Raw genomic sequence first — 24469 nt, forward strand, 5'->3', positions numbered from 1 at the left:
GAGCCTAGGGCTTGCTGATCAGAAGGTCGGCGGTTCAAATCCCCGTGACAGGGTAAGCTCCCATTGCTTGGTCCCTGCTCCTGCCTACATAGCAGTTCGAAACCACATCAAAGTGCAAGTAGATAAATAGGTACCACTCTGGTGGGAAGGTAAACGGCGTTTCCGTGTGCTGCTCTGGTTTGCCAGAAGCGGCTTAGTCATGCTGGCCACATGACCTGGAAGCTGTACGCCAGCTCCCTCGGCCAATAAAGCGAGATGAGCGCGCAACCCCAGAGTCATTTGTGACTGGACCTAATGGTCAGGGGTCCCTTTACCTTTAAAGCCTGTACTCAGAATGACTTTGTCATGACTAATAAACCTTGTTTTATTTCTCCTTTCAACCAGCTGTTTTACTAGATTATTTCGCTCTGCATACCACTGCAATATATTTACCAAACTCTTAACACCACCTTGATTCTGCGGCCCTTAAACCCATCTGAAAAGTTCCCAAAGCTCAAGGGGACCCTCTGGAGAAGTATCAAATGTACCTTGTGGGGCCACAGCTGGAACAATAAATTTATAATTCCTCTGAGTGCATGGAACCATCTTAAGAGAGGTGTACTCTTTAGATACTGACCTATATTTTTAGACTGCTGAAATACGACTATTTTCAACTAATGTGTATACCTGAAAGTTCCCGCTTCTTGGAGGGCATTGAGGTTTGATGCCTCCCGAAGCACCCACTCTTTCATGATGTAAGAGTTCTCCTCTTGCTTTCTCAAAAGGGTTAAGAGACGATTCTTTGTTATCTTCAGGAAGGAAGCTGAAAAATAGCAGAAAGTGTGCTAACTGGTATTCCTTAAGGCTAGATTTCAAGAGTTGAAGACAAAACAAAAGGTATCTATTTCTATTGGACCGATAGCTAATTTAGTCCAATTTTATCATCAACACCACTTAAGGTTTCACAATCTTCTGCAGTGCTTGACTGTCAGCTATAAAATTACAAATATACAGGGTGAGTCCTTTAAAAGAGGCCCCATGGATACAGTGTACACATGTTCCATGGGGCCTCTTTTAAAAGACTCACCCTGTATTATCTATATAAAATTGTTGCGAGTCGTCATCTGGGGATGAGTGAAGAGTTTCGAGTAGGCTGAATCTACAGAATGCTCAGCATGAAGTAGGAGAGGTTGCAGATGTGCTGCACTGGTGTTTAGAAACTAGACTAGGTGACAGTAAACTACAGCTGTTATCTTGGAAAGATGGAAGCACTAAAAGCTTTAACTGATATGATTTTGCCTTATTGCCACATCTTGGCCCATAACCAAAAGGTACCACTGTACAAAACAAAATGCTCCTAGTCATTCATACCTTCCAAATCATTTTCCTCAGAAAGAAGGCTAAGGAGAATTTCAATCCTCCTAGTGCTGCGGCTGGAACTCTCATTTGGGTCTCTTAGCATCCCCACAGCACTTTGCACGCAGCTCCTCAGAAGAACGGTGGTGTCCAAGATTTTGGGCTTTCCAGGAGTAGAGAAAAAGAGTCTATTAATATTGTGAAGCAACACAGACTAACCTGGTGCACATTTCTTCTCTGAAAAAGGGAACTGATGTAAACAAGAGCTTTCTGCCTGTAATGACTCTCTTGCTTGCTGGCCAATACAGGAGACAAAGATACAAGATCTCCCCTGCAGCCAGGAATCAGCATATTTATCTGCCTGGAGAAGAGCAGTCATAAAAGCAAGGAAAAGGGATAGCACAGCAAGGTCCTATTAACAAAAACCAATAAGTACTTGTTTTGTTATGGTGGAGAAGTGAGAAGAACCCACTTCCTGCATTGGAGATCTACTCCACTTGCGATAATTGGTGTCCTTGATCTCTTTGGAGTGTTTAAGACAAGAACCAGCATGGGATCTATGTTTTATCAGTCCAATAATAGGCTTAGTGCTGGGAGCAGAGGGGAGAGCAAGAATTGAGTACAGAAGCATGGAGACACTAAAAAGGAGCTCCTGTAATGTTCTGGTAAACAGATGATAGTGAAGCTAACAAAATGACGGCCACCAGGAAAATGCTGGGCTTACTCTCAGTGCTAACAAGGGACGCCTGCAGACTTTGTGATTATTTATTCATTAAATGTCTATACTGCCCTTCATCCGAGGATCACAGGGCTGTTTACAACACATAACATAGTAGCAAACAGAAACAATAACCTGCCCCCACCCAAACACAGACAATTTAAAAGGCCATAAATTAGCTAATAAGCCAAAGGCCTAGGAGAAGAGGAATGTTTTTGCCCAGTACCTAAATATACTGTATGTAACAAAGGTGCCAGGCAAGCCTCCCTGGGGAGAGCATTCCACAAATGGGGGGGGCACTGCAGAAAAGGCCTGCTCTCATGTTGCTACCCTCCAGACCTCTCATGGAGGAGACACACAGAGAAGGACCTCAGAGGATGATCACAAGGTGTGTTAGTTCTTAGGGAGAGAAGAGGCCCTTGAGGCGATACCATTCACCACTGTCTCTGAGAGGCTCAGTAGAAGCCCAGAGATGGAAGCTGACTGAAATGGGCCCTAACTAATTGTTTAGTGTCTAGAAGGGGTGTCTAGAGTTTGGAGGTAGCCAACCTGTTCCTCTGTGATGAGGAAGACTTTCCCTTAGGGATCAATTGGAATGGTAGGCCAGAGCGATCCCTGTGCTCAGAGGAACACATGTTCTGGAGAGACTTGCTTTTGGAGACTCCATGGCAGCAGCAGCAGCCAGAATTCCCACCCCTTAGGTTTTCACCATTCTAACATGGGTGGTCATTTTTACTACAGATCTGCCTGTTTGTTCAGGAAAGCCACAGAAACAATGTACAGGTGAGAGAGCAGAAATGGACAATAAGGGGAGCAAGAAAAAAGGCAAAGAAGGCTGGGAGGTGGGGGCAGAAAACATGCAAAGATAGCAGAGCAGACGGGAGAAGGGCTGAAGCCCAGGAAAACAGGGAAAGGAACCCAACCTCTGGTATGAGGAAGCATAATCCATGCTTATTAAATGTTTCCTCACTACACCTGAGAAAATTTGGGAATATGAAGGCTCCCATACAATTTGGGGGGGATGGAGGGGAAACCATAACAGAGAACAAGTACAATCATACCTCTGGGATTTTTATGATTTGTCCTCAGCATGAATAAGGGGAGGGGGGAAGCACTCTCTGTTTTCAAAGGTAGCCAAATAAAATAATTAAAGTGAGATACATTGAAACTTACAGCCAATCTTTCTGTTTTGGGTGCTGCTGATACCACATCCATCTCCTCATCTTGTTCTTCTTCCTTTGCCATAATCACAGCTGCAAATAATACAGAAGATTGCATGGGTTGAAATTTGCTTACTGATAAAATTAAGGACACCGGGAATGAGTCCAAGTTGTCAGAAGTTAATGCTACATCACTTATTGAAATTCTTACACTCACGTTTTTGTGCAGACTTCCCTGTATCTTCATAAAACAGCTGGCTGAGGGTTATGTTCCTCAGGGAAGTTACATCAGAAACCATATCCTTGGATCTCCTTAGATCATCAATGTGCACAGACTGCCACATTCCTAGCAATAGACAGAAATACTTTCAGTGACTGCTGTCATGAAGTTATCATGGCTCAGCACCTGAGGGCCCCAGTCCTGCCACTCACCACCTGGCCCAGGACGGGGCCCGATGGGCTCTATAAAGGACCGCTGCTGCTGCTGCTGCTAGGCAGAGAGGGCTCCGTTTTGTTTTGTTTAAATTGCTGTTATTTTTTACCTATGTCATTTTAAACTGTGATATTCATGCTGTATTCTTAGTTTTAGATTTTGATTTATGTGGAAATTGTTTCCCATTTGGTTGTGTATTTTTTAATGTGGTTTATTTATTGTTTATGACTTTTTTAATTATGTAAATCTTGTTACACTGTAAGCCGCCTTGAGAATTGTTTTTTTAACTGTGCAAAGGCAGCATACAAATAAAAAATGATGATGATCTAAAAAAAGAAAAAAGAAAAATCCAGTGCAGGACAGATAAGGATGAGCCTAACTACCTAGAAGCTTAATAATACTGATTTCTTATTTATTAGACTTATATACCATCCTTCATCAAAAGGTATTCACAGTATGGGCATCTTTTAACTCCGTCTGCTCTCTTTGTATTGTTTTCAAAAGAAAGCAAAAGACAGCAAATATTGCATTTATTAGAGAAGTGTCCTGACCACAAGATTCAATTTGGACCTCAATTTGATACTTCACAAAATAGCCCTATTTTCTTCTCTATTTGCGCCGATATCAGGTATTTATTCAGAGTTGCAACAGCACTCCAAACTCACTGAAAACCTCATATTTATTCTACATCACACTGCACCAGTCGTGCAGTCCTACCTCCATGAAATCCCACATAGGAACTTCCTCCTTCAATGCGAGATAGCTTAGTGATGAAGAGCACAAACACTGAGGCTTCACACAGATCTATTTTGTTAATTTCATTAACAGCTGAGTATCTGTAAGGGAAAGGAAACACTTGTCGGCAATTTCAAGCGGCAGTACAGAGGACGCTGCTGCCTAATCACATCTCATTATAGCAACACTTACAAGGCTTACTTCTCCACCCCATCCTAACACCAAGCTTTAAACGTTCACTATGTTCATATAGCTTCACACAAAAGCTTGTCTTCCCTCACACTTTCCTCAAGTGTTTTACTAGACCTTGAAAAGGGTAGACCTTGAAAAAGACTGTGGTAACTGTTAGCCATGAATTCAATGCTGCTCTAATAAAGAAGCTGGAAAATACAACACATGCTATACAACATACTTGGCTGAGGCAACAATCTGGGCACTGAGAGATCCATTTTCAAAGTCAGTCTGAATAATCAGTATTTTAGTTCCAGGCCCAACAGAAAGAGAATTCCTGGGAGAAAACAACAGATGTCACAAGAATGGTTAAAAGGGTACTGTATTTCAGGCACAGAGTGGATCATCACACACAACAGTACGGTACCCAGACTTCAAATATCTGAAAGACCACCTCCTTCTCTATAGACCATCTCAGGTGCTGAGACTGGCAGAGGGGGTCCTCTTGGTAGGTTTGGGGTGGTGGTGGTAGCCTGGGAAAGGACATTATCTGTGGCTGCCCCTAAGCTATGAACTCCCTCCCCACAGATGTGTGTCTGGTACCTTCATTCTACAGCTTCCAGACAATGCTGAAGACCCAACTCTTGTATATTTTTAGGCCCCACTTTTTATGACTATATGTTGTTTTTAATATTGTCACACACCACGGCACCTTAGGGTGAAGGGTGGGTGATAGAGAAATAAATATCATCTTCCATCTATCCCAACAATCTGAATCTATAACATAACCTTAAATGCTACCACAAGCCCATGCTTATTCTCTACCCATCTGTTTCACTCAAAAATTCTGTTACTGTCATCTTCAATGTGGTCTACAAACCAAGTGGACTGAGAAACGCAAGCCACTCACCGAATTTCTTTCAAAAAGGAATGTTCTGTGTCAAACTGTTGCAAGAAAAGAACTTTTGGAATGCCTACATTGTCCAATAGTTCTGTCTTCAAAGTCTCTGTGTCTGCCGCAGTCAAGAGTCTAGAGAAAGTTGTAACCTGAAACGTAAAGAAAAATACGAGATTTCTCTGTCAGAGATGTACAAAGCCTTTTAAGATTTTTGCACAACTGCACACAGCAAACCCTTTTGAAACAAAATGAAGCAATATGGCATGGTAGTCTCACGTCCAATAAAATTAAGGTTAGCCCCACCAGCACCACATACACTAAGGAGGCCCTTGAGTTGCTCTTAGGATCTGAGTGATGCTGACAGCAATCAAGAACCCAACATTTCTGTCAGAACAAATCCCAAAAACTTGGTTGTCAGCTACTACACCTATTTGACAACAAAATTCTATTAGATCTGATGGGAATGAAAATAAAATTAAAAGGGAGGCAGAGAGGAAAAAAGAAATGAAACTGCTGTTTGAAGGAAAAGGTATAATCTGCCGAGTAGTATTTAGATGCCTTCCTTTTTACCCTGACTTAAGCAGTCTAGACATTGCTAATTTCTTGGACAGTCTTTCCACTGCCAAAGGAAGCACTAGGAAATCATTCCACCAACAAACATGGGCAAAACAGATCTTATTTAGATTCTCTAGATCTCTGGCCACATATGAGACACCAAGAATGTTGGCATCTGAGTTGCCAAAAAAGCAAAATCACCTGCCACCTGTATCACCTGCCACCTGTATCTGCTGTTTGAACTTTTAATTTCAAAATGTTTCTGGCACATGGAACACCCATGGCGAAGCGGATAGCAAGATATTCACTGTTTCATATTGAATACGATCAAATAAAACAATACAACTTGGTTTGCTGTTATGAGAGGCATCTACAGTATGCTTTACATTTGCATTCTCTTCCCTACTCCTTCACACACAAGCCCAAGGCTTGCTGTAGCACATTCTCTTTACAAACCGTATATCGCCATTACACCTGAACTGGACCAGTAGCTACATTTTACCTTGCTGTAAATACTGCTTGATGGACAATTTAATGAAGGTACGGCTGGTAATGGCTGCTTCACTTTTACCCATGAGGAATATCTTAAACCTTTGTACAACCAGTAAAATACAGCTTAGACCAGACTTTTGACTTAACATTTTCTGACAATATAGAATAATGATCACCAAGGTGAAGAGAAATATATTTTCTGATCCATATGCTCCCATGTGTAGTCCAGAATTATTAAAGTTCTAATGCCATCTCAGGAGAGCAAAATTCCTAATGTATTAAAAAAAGAACAAAGGAGTATTTCAGAACTCACCTCAATAAAGGTTGTGTGACCCCTAGACTCTGTCTCAAGGCAAGCACGAAGGAACTCTGCAAGCGAAGTGTGATGTTGCTGCTGAAAGTATACCTTGGCCAAGTCATCTGCCAGAAAGGAACCCAGCCGTGAATCACCAAGGCGGACTACAGAATCGGGCGTTGCACAGTTTAACAGGACCAACTTGGCTTCTTCTTGTACTTTTTGCATCAGTTCCTGAGGGGAAGCATCCATTTTCAGCTTCTCTGTCACCTGCAAGACAACTGAGGCACAGGTGTCAGGATGGTAGCCAACAAAGACATCAGAAGGGGTATATTTCTGCTGGCCCAAAAAGTATTTTTCTGTTTCAACTGTTGTGAAGCTGTTCACCCATTTCTTCAATTCTTCCACAGTGTCTCTTTGCCTCCTGTCCAACACAGTATTGATGTCTAGGTAGTGCTTTTCAAGCCTGTTGATCAACGGGATGGGGAAATGTTTGTAGACCACCTCTTTCTCCTCAATGACAATCAAACGGAACTTAGGGTGCACTCTGCATTTCACTCGATGGGTCCCCAAACCCAAGTCAACATACTTTTGACCAGCAAGTTGAACGTAATACTGATTGAGGGCATCATAGAGGCTTTCATACAGATTCTGCAGGTTGAGAAGAATGACCATCTGCCCTGTCTCCATACAGATCTTCACTCGGTTGATGTTTCTGCAGATCTGGGTGTATTCCTGGTCTTTGGGAAAACTGGAACCAAAAATAATTTCTGGCTGCTGTGTACCTTTGAAAAAAGCCTGCTGCAGGATCTGGAGGGCTGCATAATTTTCCGTCAACACCAGCAGGTAACGGCATTCACCATCCTCATAGTCACTGTAAATGTTCTGCTGAACTAGATCAATTGTACCAATGTCCTCACGGATGACATCTCCTTTATCCGAGAACCTACACATAAAAATGTTCAAGGCCTCAACACCTTCTTTACCACTAAAATTACGGAGAACTATCTCTGCTAGTTCACGGGAAGCTGGCTCTCTTTTCAGTTTTTTTGTTAAAGCAAACACCATTTTTATGAGACTGTAATAATCACGCAACCCAAAGAACTCCTTGCCTTGGGTCTTGCAAATTTCCTCATAAGCACTTGCAAAGATGGGAAAGAAACGGTCAACTTTGTGCAGGACGGAGCGTTCTGAAGAGCAGATACCCTTTGCGCTTTCTATGAGTTCCTTCTTGTTTGGTTCTCCACGGGATACAAAGATGCCTCGATTCATCTTAGCTGGATCCAGCGCCCAGTTAGAGATCCCAATGAAGCCAACTTTTTTATGAGGGAGTGGATCATCATCAACACAGCCATCTTCCAAGAGCGGGTGAAGGGTCTTCAGAGGCATTTTGGGGGAGTCTTCAGCCAAGCCAATTTCATCTAACACCACCACAGAGACATACTCCTTTAGGTTCTTTCCTTCTTGGAAGCGAGCACAATGCTTGAAAGTGTTGATGATTCCCTCAGGCGTAGAGTGTGGGCTGCACTGAAAGGACACCAAATGGATTTGCTTCAGTTCTTTATAAAGCTCAGTATATGCAGCTTGGCCTTGCATGGCATCGGCCACAATCGTTTTGGCAAGAGATTTGGAACTGCCAGGCTTGCCAATGAGAAACAAGGGGATTTTAAGTTCAATGCAGATAACCATCATAAAAACATTTTCCTTCAGTGCCAAGTTCTTGGCGATCGTTTCCCTCAGAGGTAGGTCACTCAAGAAGAGATCCTGAACTAAGCCAATTTCTTCAAGGATTCCCTTTTCATCATCATATGGCTCTGGAAGGATGGTGCTGATAACTCTTCGGTACTCCCTTTTCCTTTCGAGGGAAGCATGGTAGCAAACACCCACTGAAAGAACCAAGGACCAAAGTACTGGGTCTCGCTGGACAAAACCTTTAGCTGCCTTCCTCTCTGCAACTTGCTTCTCCAGATGTTTCATTAGTAGTTCACTGTGGCTGTGGAACCACTTGAAGACTTCCACGCAGCGTTCCACATCTCTGAGGCTGATAAAGCTGCATTCATCATTCCTTTGCCTCATATACGTCTGAGACCCAAAAAGCACATCTGTTATTAACTGGAGTTCAACGTCAGACATTGGTATTGACCTAGTAAGTCTTTGCACAATCTGCTGTATATAGAGTTTTTCAGTAACGTTGTTCAACTGTCCGAAATCCCACACTAGAGGGATCATGCTAGGAGGGAGCGCATGGACACGGTATACCAGCTGCCTAAGAGGAATGGAGCCAAGCTTTTCCTTGGTCTCCTGTGCTTTGACACGGTAGCCTAAGCCAGCCGATTCCAAGCGCTGAATCATTTCCCCTGTATGCTTGCGATAAGGATTGCATGCAGCTATGATTTGCAGACCTGAGTTGTGGACCAAAGGCTCTCCTTTAACTGTACGATCACACAAGACTTCCTTGATGCTGCTGACAGCTTCAGTGGTGTTGGCTTCATCAAAAAACAGGATGGTGTCAAACTGGTATTGTTGTTTATTGTCAATAGCAATGTCTTCTGCTTCCCTGACTTTAGCATAGATTGCATCTGCTGTGGTGCCTCCATGGACCTTGACAAGCTTCATGTTATCGGCATCAGCACCGCTCCTACGTAGTTCGCACAGGAATTTTATTAGCCTGGTTTTTCCACAGCCAGTTTCTCCCATGAGGACAACAGGGATACCACACCTGAATCGCATTTCAATGGCAAGGATCTTTAGCATATTGTCTGTTGTGAGCTCATACGTATCATCAGGATCAATTGGCCACTGTATTCCTAAAACCATGCAAAGTTTCTCAATTTTGTCATGTCTGGGCAGTGCATCAAAATTAATGTTGAATGGAACTCTCTGAAGGCACAATCCCTGGTATAGCTGAGCTGTCATTACATTTCTCTTGATGACACTCCCATTCAAGGGATTGATGGCATCAATACCACCATTAGCACTGGGTTGGAGATGAAAGCCAATGAATGTCATAGATACAGAATCCGCATTGAAAAATATATATGGGTGGGGTTCTGACTCCCACTTCTTCCGAATACGAAATGGAGCAAGATCTTCTTCTGTGGCTCCTTCCATGTCAAAAAACTGATTCCCAGGGCTTTCATCAGAAATGTTTAGAGATGGTGTAGCAAAATCCTTTGCCATTAAAATCATAAATGTGACCACGAAATTTTTGAAGCCATGTAAAGTGTCGTTGACAAAATCAGCATTACAGAACACCGATGTTTCACAATTTCTCAGTTGAAGGTTCAAAAACCAAGCAAAGTTTCTCAGTTCTGACCAGGAAGGATCTATCACTCCACAGTGGATCAGGAGCATCTGCAGGCACTCTGCTGGTGTCCCTTCAACAGAGCCTTTTTCATACTGGAATGTGTCAAGGCAATCTCCTCTGCTAGATCTTCTCAAGTACTGGTAGGGTCTCTGAAAGGCTTCGCTACGGAACACTTCCTGATCTATACCTGGGTCTGAGCAATCATAGGACAGATTCCTCTGCATGTTCATTTCTAGGACTTCCTTGGGAGATCTGCAGGTTACTTTGGGGAACACATCCATGAAGTTGTACTTCAATCCTGGAAAATACTTTGTTTAAAAAGAGAGAGAGAGAGAGAGAGAGAGAGGGAGAGAAAGAGAAAGAAAGAAGGGAAAGGTTATCCCAATATCACACATCTTGGTCACTCATTTATTTATTTATTGGTTTTGGTAACTTTTCCACAGCTTTTAAACTTTTAAACTGACAAGTTAATACTGCTTCTCATTCATTCTATTTTCCTGGATAATTAAACAAATATCAGTTATCTTAGCACACATACAATTTTAATATCAACATTCCATAAATACATGATTATGTTAGAAATCATTAAACTCATTAAAAATGGGAGCTTTGCAATAGGGTTTTTCAGTGGTGCACTAGCAAAGTACCATGTAAGAACCATGAACCTTGGTAAGTTGGATGTGATCAAAAATGAGATGGCAAGAATAAATACTGACATCCTGGGCACCAGTGAAATAAAATGGACGGGAATGGGCGAATTCAGCTTGGATGACCATCAAATCTACTACTGTGGGCAAGAATCCCGTAAAAGAAATGGAGTGGCCCTCATAGTCAACACAAGAGTGGCGAAAGCTGTACTGAGATGCAATCTCAAAAATGATAGAATGATCTCGATACGAATCCAAGGCAGGCCTTTTAACATCATAGTAATCAAAGTTTATGCACCAACTACTGGGGCTGAAGAAACTGAAATTGACCAATTCTATGAAGACTTACAACACCTTATAGAAATGACACCAAAGAAGGATGTTCTTCTCATTATAGGGGATTGGAATGCTAAAGTAGGGAATCAAGAGATAAAAGGAACAACTGGCAAGGGCCAGTTTGGAATTCAAAACGAAGCTGGGCAAAGGTTAATAGAGTTCTGCCAAGAGAACAAGCTGGTCATCACAAACACTCTTTCCCAACAACACAAGAGACGACTCTACACATGGACATCACCAGATAGGCAGCATCGAAATCAGATTGATTATATTCTCTGCAGCCAAAGATGGAGAAGCTCTATACAGTCAGCAAAAACAAGACCTGGAGCTGACTGTGGCTCAGGTCATCAGCTTCTTATAGCAAAATTCAAGCTTAAACTGAAGAAAGTAGGAAAAACCACTGGGCAATGCCAAAGAATGCTCCAACTACCGCACAATTGCACTCATTTCACACATTAGCAAGGTTATGCTTAAAATTCTACAAGGCAGGCTTAAGCAGTATGTGGACCGAGAACTCCCAGAAGTGCAAGCTGGATTTCGAAGGGGCAGAGGAACCAGAGACCAAATTGCAAACATGCGCTGGATTATGGAGAAAGCTAGAGAGTTCCAGAAAGACATCTACTTCTGCTTCATTGACTCTGCAAAAGCCTTTGACTGTGTCAACCACAGCAAACTATGGCAAATTCTTAAAGAAATAGGAGTGCCTGATCACCTCATCTGTCTCCTGAGAAATCTCTATGTGGGACAAGAAGCTACAATTAGAACTGGGTATGAAACAACTGATTGGTTCAAAATTGGGAAAGGAGTACAACAAGGATGTATATTGTCTCCCTGCTTATTTAACTTATATGCAGAATTCATCATGCGAAAGGCTGGACTGGATGAATCCCAAAATGGAATTAAGATTGACGGAAAATATATCAACAACCTCAGATATGCAGATGACACAACCTTGATGGCAGAAAGTGAGGAGGAATTAAAGAACCTTTTAATGAGGGTGAAAGAGGAGAGCAAAATATGGTCTGAAGCTCAACATCAAAAAAACAGAGATCATGGCCACTGGGCCCATCACCTCCTGGCAAACAGAAGGGGAAGAAATGGAGGCAGAGATTTTACTTTCTTGGGCTCCATGATCACTGCAAATGGTGACAGCAGCCACGAAATGAAAAGACACCTGTTTCTTGGGAGAAAAGCAATGACAAACCTAGACAGCATCTTAAAAAGCAGAGACATCACCTTGCCAACAAAGGTCCGTATAGTTAAAGCCATTGTTTTCCCAGTAGTGATGTATGGAAGTGAGAGCTGGACCATAAAGAAGGCTGATCGCCAAAGAATTGATGCTTTTAAATTATCGTGTTGGAGGAGACTCTTGAGAGTCCCATGGACTGCAAGAAGATCAAACCTATCCATTCTGAAGGAAATCAGCCCTGAGTGCTCACTGGAAGGACAGATCGTGAAGCTGAGGCTCCAATACTTTGGCCACCTCATGAGAAGAAAAGACTCCCTGGAAAAGACCCTGATGTTGGGAAAGATGGAGGGCACAAGGAGAAGGGGATGACAGAAGATGAGATGGTTGGACAGTGTTCTCGAAGCTACCAGCATGAGTTTGACCAAACTGCGGGAGGCAATGGAAGACAGGCGTGCCTGGCGTGCTCTGGTCCATGGGGTCACAAAGAGTCGGACACGACTAAACGACTAAACAACAACTAGCAATTAAGGACACAGTAGTTAAATACCCATAGGTACTTACAGATCTAGTTTGTTTTCTTGGTGATGAAGATGTTTGAAGAATTTCTACGACATACAAATGACACTGTTTCCGCAGCCAGAGTTTCCCATGTATATCTGCCAGGTACTGTAAAACTAAGAGCTTGAACAGAAATTCTGGAATTCCAGAATGAACCTAGGAAAATACAGAAATGTAGTACGTAATTTTAAAAAGAAAAATGAAATTTTCCTCCTCATTGAGTTGTTTAGTTAAAAAAAAAACCCAACCAACCAATAACAACCAACTTTATTTAGTGAGGGGTAGGGTAAGGAGACAAAGTTCTGCCAAAACCATGGTATACTCACTGAAGAAGTGATATCAAAATGAAATATCATAGGCTGTTTCTGGTACTTATGGTGCAGGAATGGGAGAAGAGACTTCAGCACTTTCCCTTCATCCACGTGGGGGTCTATCAACCTAATAGTTTTTAATGGCACTTCAGAGTGATGCAGTTTTGCTTCCATTTTCTCTTGCAGCCTCTTTACATAGAGAGATTTTCCTATTGTTAATAATAAAAACATATCTGAGTTATTAATGGGCACAGCAGGCACACAATGGATTGGTTTGAAACTGAGAGCACTCAATAGTCTGGGCTTCTGCTGAGCAACAAGTAGGAAGAATCTGGGTGAGGGAGAGAAACTGATCCAATAAACACTTGGATACAGTCTTCAGCTAGAGCTGTACTAACTGTTTATCCCATAATGTACCAGTCACAGCTGCCGCCACCTGCACTGTAACCTCTGGTTTTCATCTTGGAATCATCTCTGTAAAAAGAGGTACTATTCCTTCCAACATTTATGTCTAAGCTTGGGACAAAAACACTAAACAGCAGGCTGAAATACTGTTCAAGTATAACTACTCTTTTAGACAGGCACTGAGCCTGCTGTTTAATGTGCCCCTTGCCCCTCATTATTCCTGTGCTGATCTTTCCAGTCACAAGCTGAAGGAGCATCACAGAAGGAAAAACAACAGACCATGTTTTATACCCTCAAGTTTTAGTCTACGCATTCTGAAACATAGATGGAAAACTAGATGTACTTAGTTCACTCACCTACTCCAGCTCTTTCAGAAGCTACAATCCCAACACACATTTGGTCCTTGAAGACAGAAGCCGATGAACTTTGTGTTGCTTTGTAATGATTCCCAAGGTAGCCCTGAATGTCCTTCAGGGGCTGCTGAGGGATCATGTGAACTTTGAACTGACTGAAGACAGAAGGGACATAGCAGTGCTCTCTCTCACAGTTGCAGAGAATCACTAGCCTATAATCATCCTGATGCTTTAAGTGAAGACTCTGGAAAAGTTCCTCAGACCTGTAGCCAACATCATAGCTCAACTCATCTGCAAACAGCAAGGTGTAAATCTTTTCCCCCTTATAGCCTGGAGTGAGGCACCGCCTCAAAAACAGTGCCACTTGTTCATAGCTGGTTTGTGGTGTGCAGAGCAGGACTTCATCGTAAGAGGGTAGCATCTCCCCTGGACTGTTCATGTAGATGGCCAGTGCCGAAGCCAACACCTCAGAGCGAGGACAGAGAATGAGGTTAGGCCTGCCAGCATGAAGACCTTGTGGCAATTTTCGCATAACACTCCTCTTCTCCAGATCTGCCAGGGTGGCCAAGTAAATGCCAAGGGTTTCAATGTCCAGGCAGTCTGGAAGGAATGAGCCCATATTTCCCATGTACGACTCCCAGATGTACTCCAGTTGTACAGCCAACTCTTTCCCTCTTGCCACCGGCCCAAATAAATCAGCAAAATTCCTCTTTGCTTTTTTAGACACTACTTGGCTGGAGACCTCCTGGATATCTTGCTTGCTGCAGTTGTGCTTTATAAATGACAGCATCGTTAAGGCAGCCTCACTGGGGCACTTTGAGCCAAGCTCCTTGCACAAGTATACAAACTGTTCTGCCGTATAGTAATTCAAATAATAGTACTGGGATCGCTTCTCCGACATAAACTGGTTCCACTTTTCTAGGAAACTCTCCATCTTTTGGCAAATGAGTGGCAGAACATCTGTGACATCTCCATTTCCAGTAAGGACAGAACTAGAATTTAAATTGAAATTCATCCTAAGGCAGAATTCATGGTTGGGTGAGCAATATACACTAGCGACCCAAGAGCGGAAAAGCATGTTTCCAGCAGAATGAAGGTCGATGAAAGACAGTGCAAGCCTCTGGACACTAGAAAATACCTGGGTGCAGAAGAAACACAGCAGAAGACAGAACAATGAATCTAAGTATCACAACACAAATGAATGTGAAATATGCATTACCCATTGCCACTCTTACTACTAGAATGTCTAAACTAGCGTTGGCCAACTCCATTTGCTTAGAGACAGAGCTACACCAGCAGAAACTATGGCCAAATTGAACTTTTAAGCTGGTTAACCAAAATACATGAAGGTGGTATCAAAAACTGGTTCTCCTAACATTTATTGATTTAAAAACTGACACACCACTTTTCATTTATAGAGCTCAAAGGGGTTCACAATATGTATTAAAATAATGGGGGGGGGGAGAGACATTTACTCCCTGAATTTTTCTTCAACCTTTCTCCCTTCAACATTCTGTACAGGCAAACAGTCAACAAGCTCTGGTCCAAGGGCATTCAGGGTGTAAAATTTTAATTGTTTTAAAATTTATCAGGAACACTGAAATTTAGAAAGGTCAAGTGAGCCAAATGATGGAGCTATTCAATTCCCAAAGGAACTTCCTAATCAGCAACAAATCATCACAATTCAATGTGATGCAAACTTCTGTGAAGTTTCAAATTGTATTTTACATCTCAGAGGGGAAAACACTTACTGAAATCTCTACAATCTCTCAAAGGACACAGATATTCAGCATGACTGGAAGAAGAACCCCATTACTCTTGTCCCCCACCACACATCCCTCAAAGGACAATATGAGTTTCCAAATACAAAAAGGAAATTATGCCTGAAAACTGACCTCAGAAAACTTCTCTACTTCTGCACCTTGTTCTACCTTGCCTGACATCAGCATCAGCTTATTCATCAATTCTCGGAGCTCTTCTAGGGAGTACTGCCGTTCCTCTTCTTGGCCACCATGACTTTCTGAGATAGTCAGGCACAGGACAGTATCCAAAGAAACCTAGAAATAAATTTAATCATTGCTTTATTTCCTTATGATGTCATACAAGGTTCCCCCCTACTATATGTAGAGATAGCAGTTGTCAGCGGTAAATAGGTTTGTGCTAAATACTGAGAGGGTTGCACCAAATTATGAGGGCAATGTCTTTGGAAAGATGCCAGTAAAAAGTTGTGGCAAATGCCACCAACAGAAAATAGCTCTGTGATAGTGAATTCTCAAGTTCACACTCATGAACACTATGGGAGGAAATCCCTGACCAACCTAATGGTGTTACAACAGAGAGGCAGCAGGAAATGATAAAGGAAGCAGTTTATTGAAAGAGACACTTAGAAAGGGTTATATCATTCACTTTATAGCAGGCTGTTTGTTGGGTGTGGTATACAGAAAAAGTAGCTACTGAGAAATGAGGAGAAAGGTTACAAAAACTGGGACAATATACTACAAGCATGGTCTTACCTTCCGGCCTTCTGCTGGCGCCCTAATTCGGTAGATTCCCTTGCTATTGATTTTAGTTGCCAGTGATATAGATGACAGTTCCACAGAACCATGACTCTCTTTTATTGTTTTTAGCCATTCCAAGTATCTTGCAGAATCACGCTGTAGGGTTTAGGGAGAAGATATACTCTGAATTAGTCCCATATTTTATCCCAGAACAAATCATATGCTGATAATAGCATAGCCATAGATGACAAGGGAGCATGGTGTGTTGCTAAATGACAACCCTCACTCAAGGACATGATTATTTGAATCTGGAACATTTCTGTTCCGCTATTCTGTGCTGTGAAGCCCAGAGATATTTCATGAAATTAAAAGTAGCTACTGAGCCCACCAGCTGGTATGATGCACATAACTGCAGTGTATGCGGTAGAATAGAGCACAGGCATAAATTATATTCACATACAAAGCACACACTACTCTGCAGAATGTAGGTTTAAGTAGCTACAAGGTGGATATCCCTACAAAATCTCAATGTCCACACCAATAATTTTCTACCCTTCAATATATCTACAGTAAACTCACACCAGGACACGGGTGGCGCTGTGGTCTAAACCACAGAGCCTAGGGCTTGCCGATCAGAAGTCGGCGGTGCAAATCCCCGCGACAGGGTGAGTTCCCGTTGCTTGGTCCCTGTTCCTGCCAACCTAGCAGTTCAAAAGCACGTCAAAGTGCAAGTAGATAAATAGGTACCGTTCCAGTGCGAAGGTAAACGGCATTTCCGTGCACTGCTCTGGTTTCACCAGAAGCAGATTAGTCATGCTGGCCACATGACCCGGAAGCTGTCTGCGGACAAACACTGGCTCCCACGGCCAGTGAAGTGAGATGAGCGCCACAACCCCAGAGTCATCTACGACTGGACTTAATGATCAGGGGTCCCTTTACCTTTAAACTCACACTGGATGCAGTATCTTTATAAAATACACAGCTTAATAAGAGCAGATATACACAGATGAACTAAGGTCCAACTGCAGGAATTACCAGTTTCTTTGGGAGGTTGTTGTCACTCTCCAGAGCTTTCCAAAGTTTCCTCAAGCACTTCATGAGCTCCCCAAATCCCGATTCCCGTTTCAAGTCATACAACAGGGAGGAGTAGCCAAGGACAGCATCATGGAAACAAGCCACACGATCCACATCCATGTCATTCTCTCCCGCAGAGATAGAAGCTAAGTCCACAAATACCTTCAGCTCATTCTTATCTAAGGCAAATAAACAAAGTGAAAGACACCCCAAAGTTTACTGTCTGTAAGTTCCGCCCCTGGAAGTACTCCATGTCTTTCTACTAGGACCTACATCTTTATTCAGTGCTTGACACAAAGCCTGCATTACTTACGTTTGCTTCCTTTGCTTTTTATGTGAAGTTGTGAAGTGGAGTAAACCACAAGGAGGCAAAAGAGCTATTGTGATAATCTGAAAGGTGTTTCTCAGAGGTTCTGAAAAAATGACATTGTGGGCTATGCTGCCCTCTCAAATTAAAAACAGGAAATGCATCTTGCTCTTTGTCCATTGGCCATGCCCCTCAAACATTAGTCTGCTTCATGGCGACCTACAGGGAAAACCTTGATGCACTCTCTGAACCTATATAAGGAAGCTAGATCGTAGGTTGGGCCCATGCCATGTGTTCAACACTTCTGAGATGCACCCTTCAGAGGAGAACAATTGTTCCTTCCAAAGGTGGCATGGTTGGATTGAATAAAGGTAAGATCTCAATTGGGTGGGCTCTCTATTCTATGACTTCCCCTTAACAAACCTGCTGGAGGATTTGCCTCCCAAAAGCCACCTCATGAAAAGCATATTTACCAATCTTATGATGCCTCATAAACATTGCTGAAGTTGCCCATGCAGCTTCCCCACACACCTCATTAAGAGGTACATTTGCTGAGAAAGCTGCCATAGTCACAACCACCCTGAATGCACTGAAATGTGATTTTTCAAACAGGAATTTTGAGGGGCTCATAAGCTAGCATAATACATCAACCTTGCTAAAGTGGAACTGGGCACCTTCTTCCCTAGTGTGTTAGGATGAAAAATAATAAAATAAGGAGTTCATTAACAGAACAAAACCTGTAACACAGACATGCATTTTCAGTGCTCTCCATACGTCCAAGGAAAGCCATGCTTTTTCCAACGGATGTGAGGGAGAAGGACAAAAAAAGTTGTTACCTATGCAAAAAATAATTCACTTTGGAAATATATGATGGATCCATTCTTAAAACCACTCTGTCCAAGTAAAAACTACAAAAATAATTTGCTATAGAAAGTGCTGTTAGTTCAGTAATTTTTCTTACTGAAATGATTGCTTCTCTCAACCTTGTGCATGTCTCATTTAAAGATAAGGCTGCCTGTACAAATAAAAATATGATGGAGACATGAAGTGGAAAGAGATCCTCCTTCCTATGCCCTACCCACATTTAAGTTTGTGTGCATATGCATATGTGTCTTGAGTGTAGAGCTATGTGTTCCTCAATGTGTAAGGAAATAACAAATTTAAGGGAGAAAAACAGTAAGCATGAGACAAGAGAATGAGAAAGGAGTTGGTGGCTGAGAAACGGACAAGACAACACCCCATTTTGGGGTCCCTCCTGCACTGAGACATCTTGCAGGTGCCAGCTTGTACAGAAAACAAAATGAGGAAATACATCATGTAATACACCTATACAGTGGTACCTCGGGTTACATACGCTTCAGGACTCCGCTAACCCAGAAATAGTGCCTCGGGTTAAGAACTTTGCTTCAGGATGAGAACAGAAATCGTGCTCCGGCGGTGTGGCAGCAGCGGGAGGCCCCATTAGCTAAAGTGGTGCTTCAGTTTAAGAACAGTTTCAGGTTAAAAACGGACCCCCGGAATGAATTAAGTACGTAACCAGAGGCACCACTGTACATAATATAACAGTGTACACGTGTACATCATATGTCCCAGTAACTTTTTAGCCTTTTAAAACTAAGAAACAAGAATGTCAGGTGCACATCTGATCTACCTTCCAGGGATTCTTTGACCCAGCTGACAAAATCCCTCCTGAGTGCCAGCTCCTCAAGGCACCTACGGCGTGGTTCAGTTATGTCTTGCAGCGATTTTTTTACACGCATCAATTCAATACTCATGGAGGAGAGCTTCTCTTCCTGAAACTGGAATTTCTGTACCTGAAAAGGGAATAATAGGATTGTACTGCACATTAAGGATGTGCAAAACCTTTCCCTTGATTTCCATCTCCCATTTTTCAGCCCCATGGTGCTGGGTTTCAAGAGGAGGCATCATGGATTGTTTCAGACATGATTCCTTCTAGGAACACTGCAATGGCTCCCCACACCTCGCCCCTCTCAGGACCTGCAGCTGCACTCAGTGTTCCAATGGCAAAGGATCAGGATCACCCTACCGCTGCTGCCCCACTGACCGCAACTAAGGCTTTTGTTTGTTTGTGAAGGCATTTGGGGGGGGGGTAGAAAGGAAAATGAATTAAATCATAAAATCAGACAGAAGCCATGTTTAGCTGTCCAAACCAGTGGAAGCACAATATCTACATCAGAAATTGAACCAGATATTACCATGGCATCCATGCAGCAGGGGAACATTTATTTATATTTTTCCCTTTCGGAAAACAATGAGTTAGGCTGCTTTATAGAGAGACATTTGTTGCTTGTTGCAACTACAACAGATTCTATACGAAGTGAAAGGAAAATCTCCCAGGAACTGGAATCCCCTTGTCTTTACAAGGGGGGAAAAACGATGGTAACGTGCCATCCCATGATGAAACATTTTGGAGATGCTGCTCAGAGTTTAGAGTAGATGGCAAGTGGCCTTATGACATAGTAGCCTCCTGAAACTCTAATGCAGAGTTTGTGAAAGCCATGTAGGTAAGATGAAAGCCTGTAGCACCTAGGCACATCTTTTATTCCGCTAGATTTAAATTCAACCCCTTCCTCCCAATCTGCCCACAATGGCTATGATTTAAATATCACCACATCCTTACTACTTCTGACTCTTTGTGGGGATGCAAGTGAGCTAAACTTGACTAGATATGGCAAATGAACAGCACATGCAGTTAAATTTGCAAACTGTTACCATGAGGTAAGTAGCTAGTTGTATATGCCCTTTGATATCCTTATTGCACTGGTTGCTACACATCTTGATCCACTACTCAGTAGATACCACATGGATGAATACTCATCAGGACACACCTAACTCCCAAAAACTATATTGAGTAGCATACATAGACTATTTAGTAGCATAGAAATTATTTTTCTGCCCGTCAAAATGTCCTTAAAAGTTTGTTATTTTTTTGTTTTGCTTTCTCCAGTTACACAATATCCACATGGCAAATTGAGCCATAAGTTATATGTGTCTTGCATACCCTCCAAATTGCATACCCTCTAAATTGCATACTGCGTGTAGATGGTTCTGCAGTACGGAATAGAAACGTAGTATAGGGTTAGATTCAACTAAGTTGGCATGCTAGAGGAAGCCAGAAAAAGTTCCACCAATGCAAAAGGACTTCCCCCTCTCCTCTTCCTGTGTGCCCCTGCATTTTATACAGTACACAGTAGGAGGAGAGAGGATTGTTCTGTCTTGCAAGCACCTACCCTGAATCCAACCCATACAATTGCCTCTTTAATATGATTATAAAATTCTACAAACCAAATGCCTGACAGTATTAAGTAGCTAGGAATTGGGGGGGGGGCTAATGGCTGGACATCCTTAGGGAAGCAATTCACAAATGGGGTGTAATTACAAAAAAAACCCATCTCTTGTCTTCAGTGCAGAAAAACCATGCTAAAGAAATTAAAGAGATCCAAAAAGCCAAAGTACTAAACAACTCTATATGTAATCCACATTTGGTGTTCCTGTGATAACGTATAGACCCAAATGAAAAGTGCACTCTGTCGGCTTTTGAACAGAATGAAGCTACTGGATAAGCTCTCGAACTGTGGTTTCAAAGAAATATACTTACGAAGTTAAGTAACTGTTGCAGGACTCTGAAGTCACCAGAGAGATTCAAACCTTCCCTGACCTTGTCAATAACCTTAGCAGAGTCCATGGCCAAATGCAATTCATGATATTGCTGGATTTGTTGAATCCGCTCATCTATCCATTCTCCACCATCCTGACGCTGTAGATTGCACATAACCTGAAAATCCTTTTTCAGATCCTCGTAACGGTTAGTAAAATCTCTGAAGAGCATGTCTACTTCAGAAAACATGAGCTCCCCAGATTTTAGACTGTTATACAGCCTCAAGAATTCACTGTAACAAGGATCAAAAAGGGAGAGAGGCACTTCATCAAGATCCAGAGCAGGAATGTCTTCGTCAACGACAAGTTTTTTGGCTGCCCACTCCCAGCAGTACTGGAAGACGTCACTCTCTTTAAAGTTATTCACAATTTCCGCTATCTTCTTCAGGGCTGGACTCAGGTGGTAATATGTCTCAATTTTATCAGCACTCTGGGAAATGTCTCTCACATTCACAACATCGTCCAGTGCTTTTGAGGCCAGGTTTTCACTGTGCTTCTGCTCTATTTCAGAAATTTCCACTGAAAGTAAAGAGAAAATCAGAATTTGGACACACACAAAAAAAACTTCAGTGGGTCTTATCTTTGCTGTACAATGGTTCACATTGCAGCATCAAACACCAAACTGTGACCTTTGTTTAAAAAATGAACAATAATTTGCAATTTCTACCCAATTTTTCTACTTGGATCAATCTGCTTTTCTGATGTTGGAGAGTTCTGGGACATTCTCATTCCACGGTTTATTTCCACTCCCAATCTTTAACAATCTTTGCAAAGGAAAACTAACAGAGCCAGAGTTTTAAAATTACCCTCCCACTTTAAAAATACCTTTTATATACTCTTGCACTTTCCTGCACATGTTCAAGAGGGATTCCAAACAGTTTTTCTCCCTCTTGACATACAGTAGTTCTTGCAGCCTCAAGCCAAGTATTCCTTCTAGTTTTGATCTGTGCTCTTTTTCATCAAACAGCGAAATATCCTTGGGCCCTGAAATGAAAATTGCCAATTACAATCACTTGCACAAAATCCCTATTTTCTTTCCTTTTACAAAACTTGGACTCACTATCTCCCAAATAAGCTCTTAAAGAACAAGGGCATTCCAGAACTCTGCTTCTCAACAGCTGGTGTGCAAATACCACTAAACGGTGATTTAGCATTACATGCACAAGCCACCCCGAGCCCAAGTGAAGCTTCAGGCTTAAGTGCTTCCCTTGTCTCCTATCCCACGATTGGATAAAAACAAAGATCAACCAAAGGGTGCACTCATTTTTAAGAAGGAATATCTTTAATACAGCAGGAGTAACACAACACAGTGGTAAGCAGATTGCTCTGTCAGTGTAAGCATTTCTGCTTGTCTGATGGAGCAATATCCCCTCTCCTTTCTTTGCATGCTGTTCCAAGGGTTCTCCCAACCCGCTGAGCCAATTATTTGGGGGGGGGGAGTGGACAAGTGAGACACAGGGGGAGGAACATGTGAAAAAAGGTCCACTGTGCTAGGGGAAGTCCTTGAGAAGGCTTCCACTGGTAGGGCTCATTAGCTGAATCCCACCCCAACCTTATAAAAGACTACAAATAGCAATCACTATCTTAGAAGAAATATTCTCCCATCTTTCACACACAATAGGCATGCTAATTGTATGTGAACCTAGTTTGCATGTCATGCTAAGCCATGACTTACTGGGACTCTGCAAATGTGTGGGCTACTGGAGAATGGAACGAACACTGGCTACAGTCTGTAATGAGGAGGAGCTTAACCATAATCCTGGGCTCAGGCAATACACTAAACCAAACCTTAGCTTAGCTCAGCATGGAATGGGAGTAAAATAGACCAAGCTGCAAACTCCTAATTCACAAATTCACATGGTCCTGGTGAGCAATAGTTTGGCTTACTACAAAATGTGAATTTGGCAAATGACAGCTACAATACATGTGTCAACTAAACACAAAGCCACTATATTTGCTTCAGAACTGCAGTTTTAAAACGATATGCAAATTCAAATTGACATTAAATGGATATGCTTTAATTGAGTAACATTTATTAGCATTTCTTAACTGTACTTCAGTCCTACATTTTACACATCTTTCCATTTATATATACAGATAAACACACTTACTGAATTCCCAAATGGACAGAAACTGCTTCTTGTGCTTTAAAACCAGCTCTAAATGTTTAACTAGGATATGGCCTGTCATGAGTTCATCAGAAACCTTTGTATATATAGAGTCAGCGCTGGCCATTAGCTCTTGGGCTTCTTCAGTAAGTTGGTCCAGAATGTTTCCAACCACACCTGTTAGATCAGTCAGGTATTTTAAAAACAAGCAAACAACCTTTGTCCTTAGGTGCTAAAATAACTTCCATCCCCCATGTCAGCTGGAAGCAAGGTGACCCCTTTAGGTTTCCTTACTTCTCTCTGTTCTACACACATAGTTTGAAAGTTTGCTGCCCTCCTTACAACAACGGTGACCCATTATTCATCAGAAGAAATAAAATATAAAAGAATTGCAATAGCCTGCAACATCATACTCTTCCAATACGCACAATATTTGTGTTTCAGCATAAATCCTCTACCAGTTACTAAACCTTAACTGACTTTTCCTTTCTACAATGTCCAATACTAATTCTCCTCCTATCCAACTCTGTTTTGATATTAAATAACCCTCTGTGCTCCTTTCAATAATAAGATATTTCCCACCTGCTCCCAGAACTTTACCCATTAAATGATAGCTGCACTTACCATTGAAGATGAAAAGATGCTTGATGTCTGGCCAAACAAGCAGATGATTCAGCACGCCTTCCAAATCTCTTATAGGCTTCCCTGTTACATCAGTTGGCCATGATTTTATGATGGCAGCAGATACAAGTTTACCCAGCTTGCTCAAATTGTAATGAGATATCAGTTCAAGGAGATTAGTCTGTTCCTACATAGGACGCAAAATATGTAGAGGGTTCAGGGCCCTGGATGTTTTGCCGCTAGAGGCAATGCAAACGTTCTGGATACCTGGAGAAGGCAAACACC

At 42.2% G+C, this 24469-nt stretch overlaps 1 protein-coding gene across 2 annotated transcripts in view; it reads right to left on the minus strand.

Moving 5' to 3' along the window:
- The window catches only part of LOC310700372 (E3 ubiquitin-protein ligase RNF213-like), a 90252-nt gene that overhangs the window by 29817 nt on the left and 35966 nt on the right, over positions 1 to 24469 (minus strand). For both annotated transcript variants that reach the window (XM_083489727.1, XM_083489726.1), the window contains 19 exons: positions 24188 to 24371; positions 23567 to 23740; positions 22281 to 22439; positions 21397 to 21974; positions 19429 to 19591; positions 17432 to 17649; positions 16412 to 16552; positions 15794 to 15955; positions 13902 to 15036; positions 13156 to 13349; positions 12833 to 12985; positions 6811 to 10407; positions 5463 to 5599; positions 4794 to 4889; positions 4364 to 4482; positions 3431 to 3559; positions 3227 to 3306; positions 1351 to 1498; positions 667 to 802 (listed from right to left, as the gene is read on the minus strand). In XM_083489727.1, the coding sequence (XP_083345853.1) occupies positions 667 to 802; positions 1351 to 1498; positions 3227 to 3306; positions 3431 to 3559; positions 4364 to 4482; positions 4794 to 4889; positions 5463 to 5599; positions 6811 to 10407; positions 12833 to 12985; positions 13156 to 13349; positions 13902 to 15036; positions 15794 to 15955; positions 16412 to 16552; positions 17432 to 17649; positions 19429 to 19591; positions 21397 to 21974; positions 22281 to 22439; positions 23567 to 23740; positions 24188 to 24371 (7703 nt within the window). The remainder of the gene's footprint in view (positions 1 to 666; positions 803 to 1350; positions 1499 to 3226; positions 3307 to 3430; positions 3560 to 4363; positions 4483 to 4793; positions 4890 to 5462; positions 5600 to 6810; positions 10408 to 12832; positions 12986 to 13155; positions 13350 to 13901; positions 15037 to 15793; positions 15956 to 16411; positions 16553 to 17431; positions 17650 to 19428; positions 19592 to 21396; positions 21975 to 22280; positions 22440 to 23566; positions 23741 to 24187; positions 24372 to 24469) is intronic.

The sequence above is a fragment of the Podarcis liolepis genome, assembly GCF_965112155.1.
Source record: "Podarcis liolepis genome assembly, chromosome: 2".
Taxonomy (NCBI): Eukaryota; Metazoa; Chordata; class Lepidosauria; order Squamata; family Lacertidae; genus Podarcis; species Podarcis liolepis.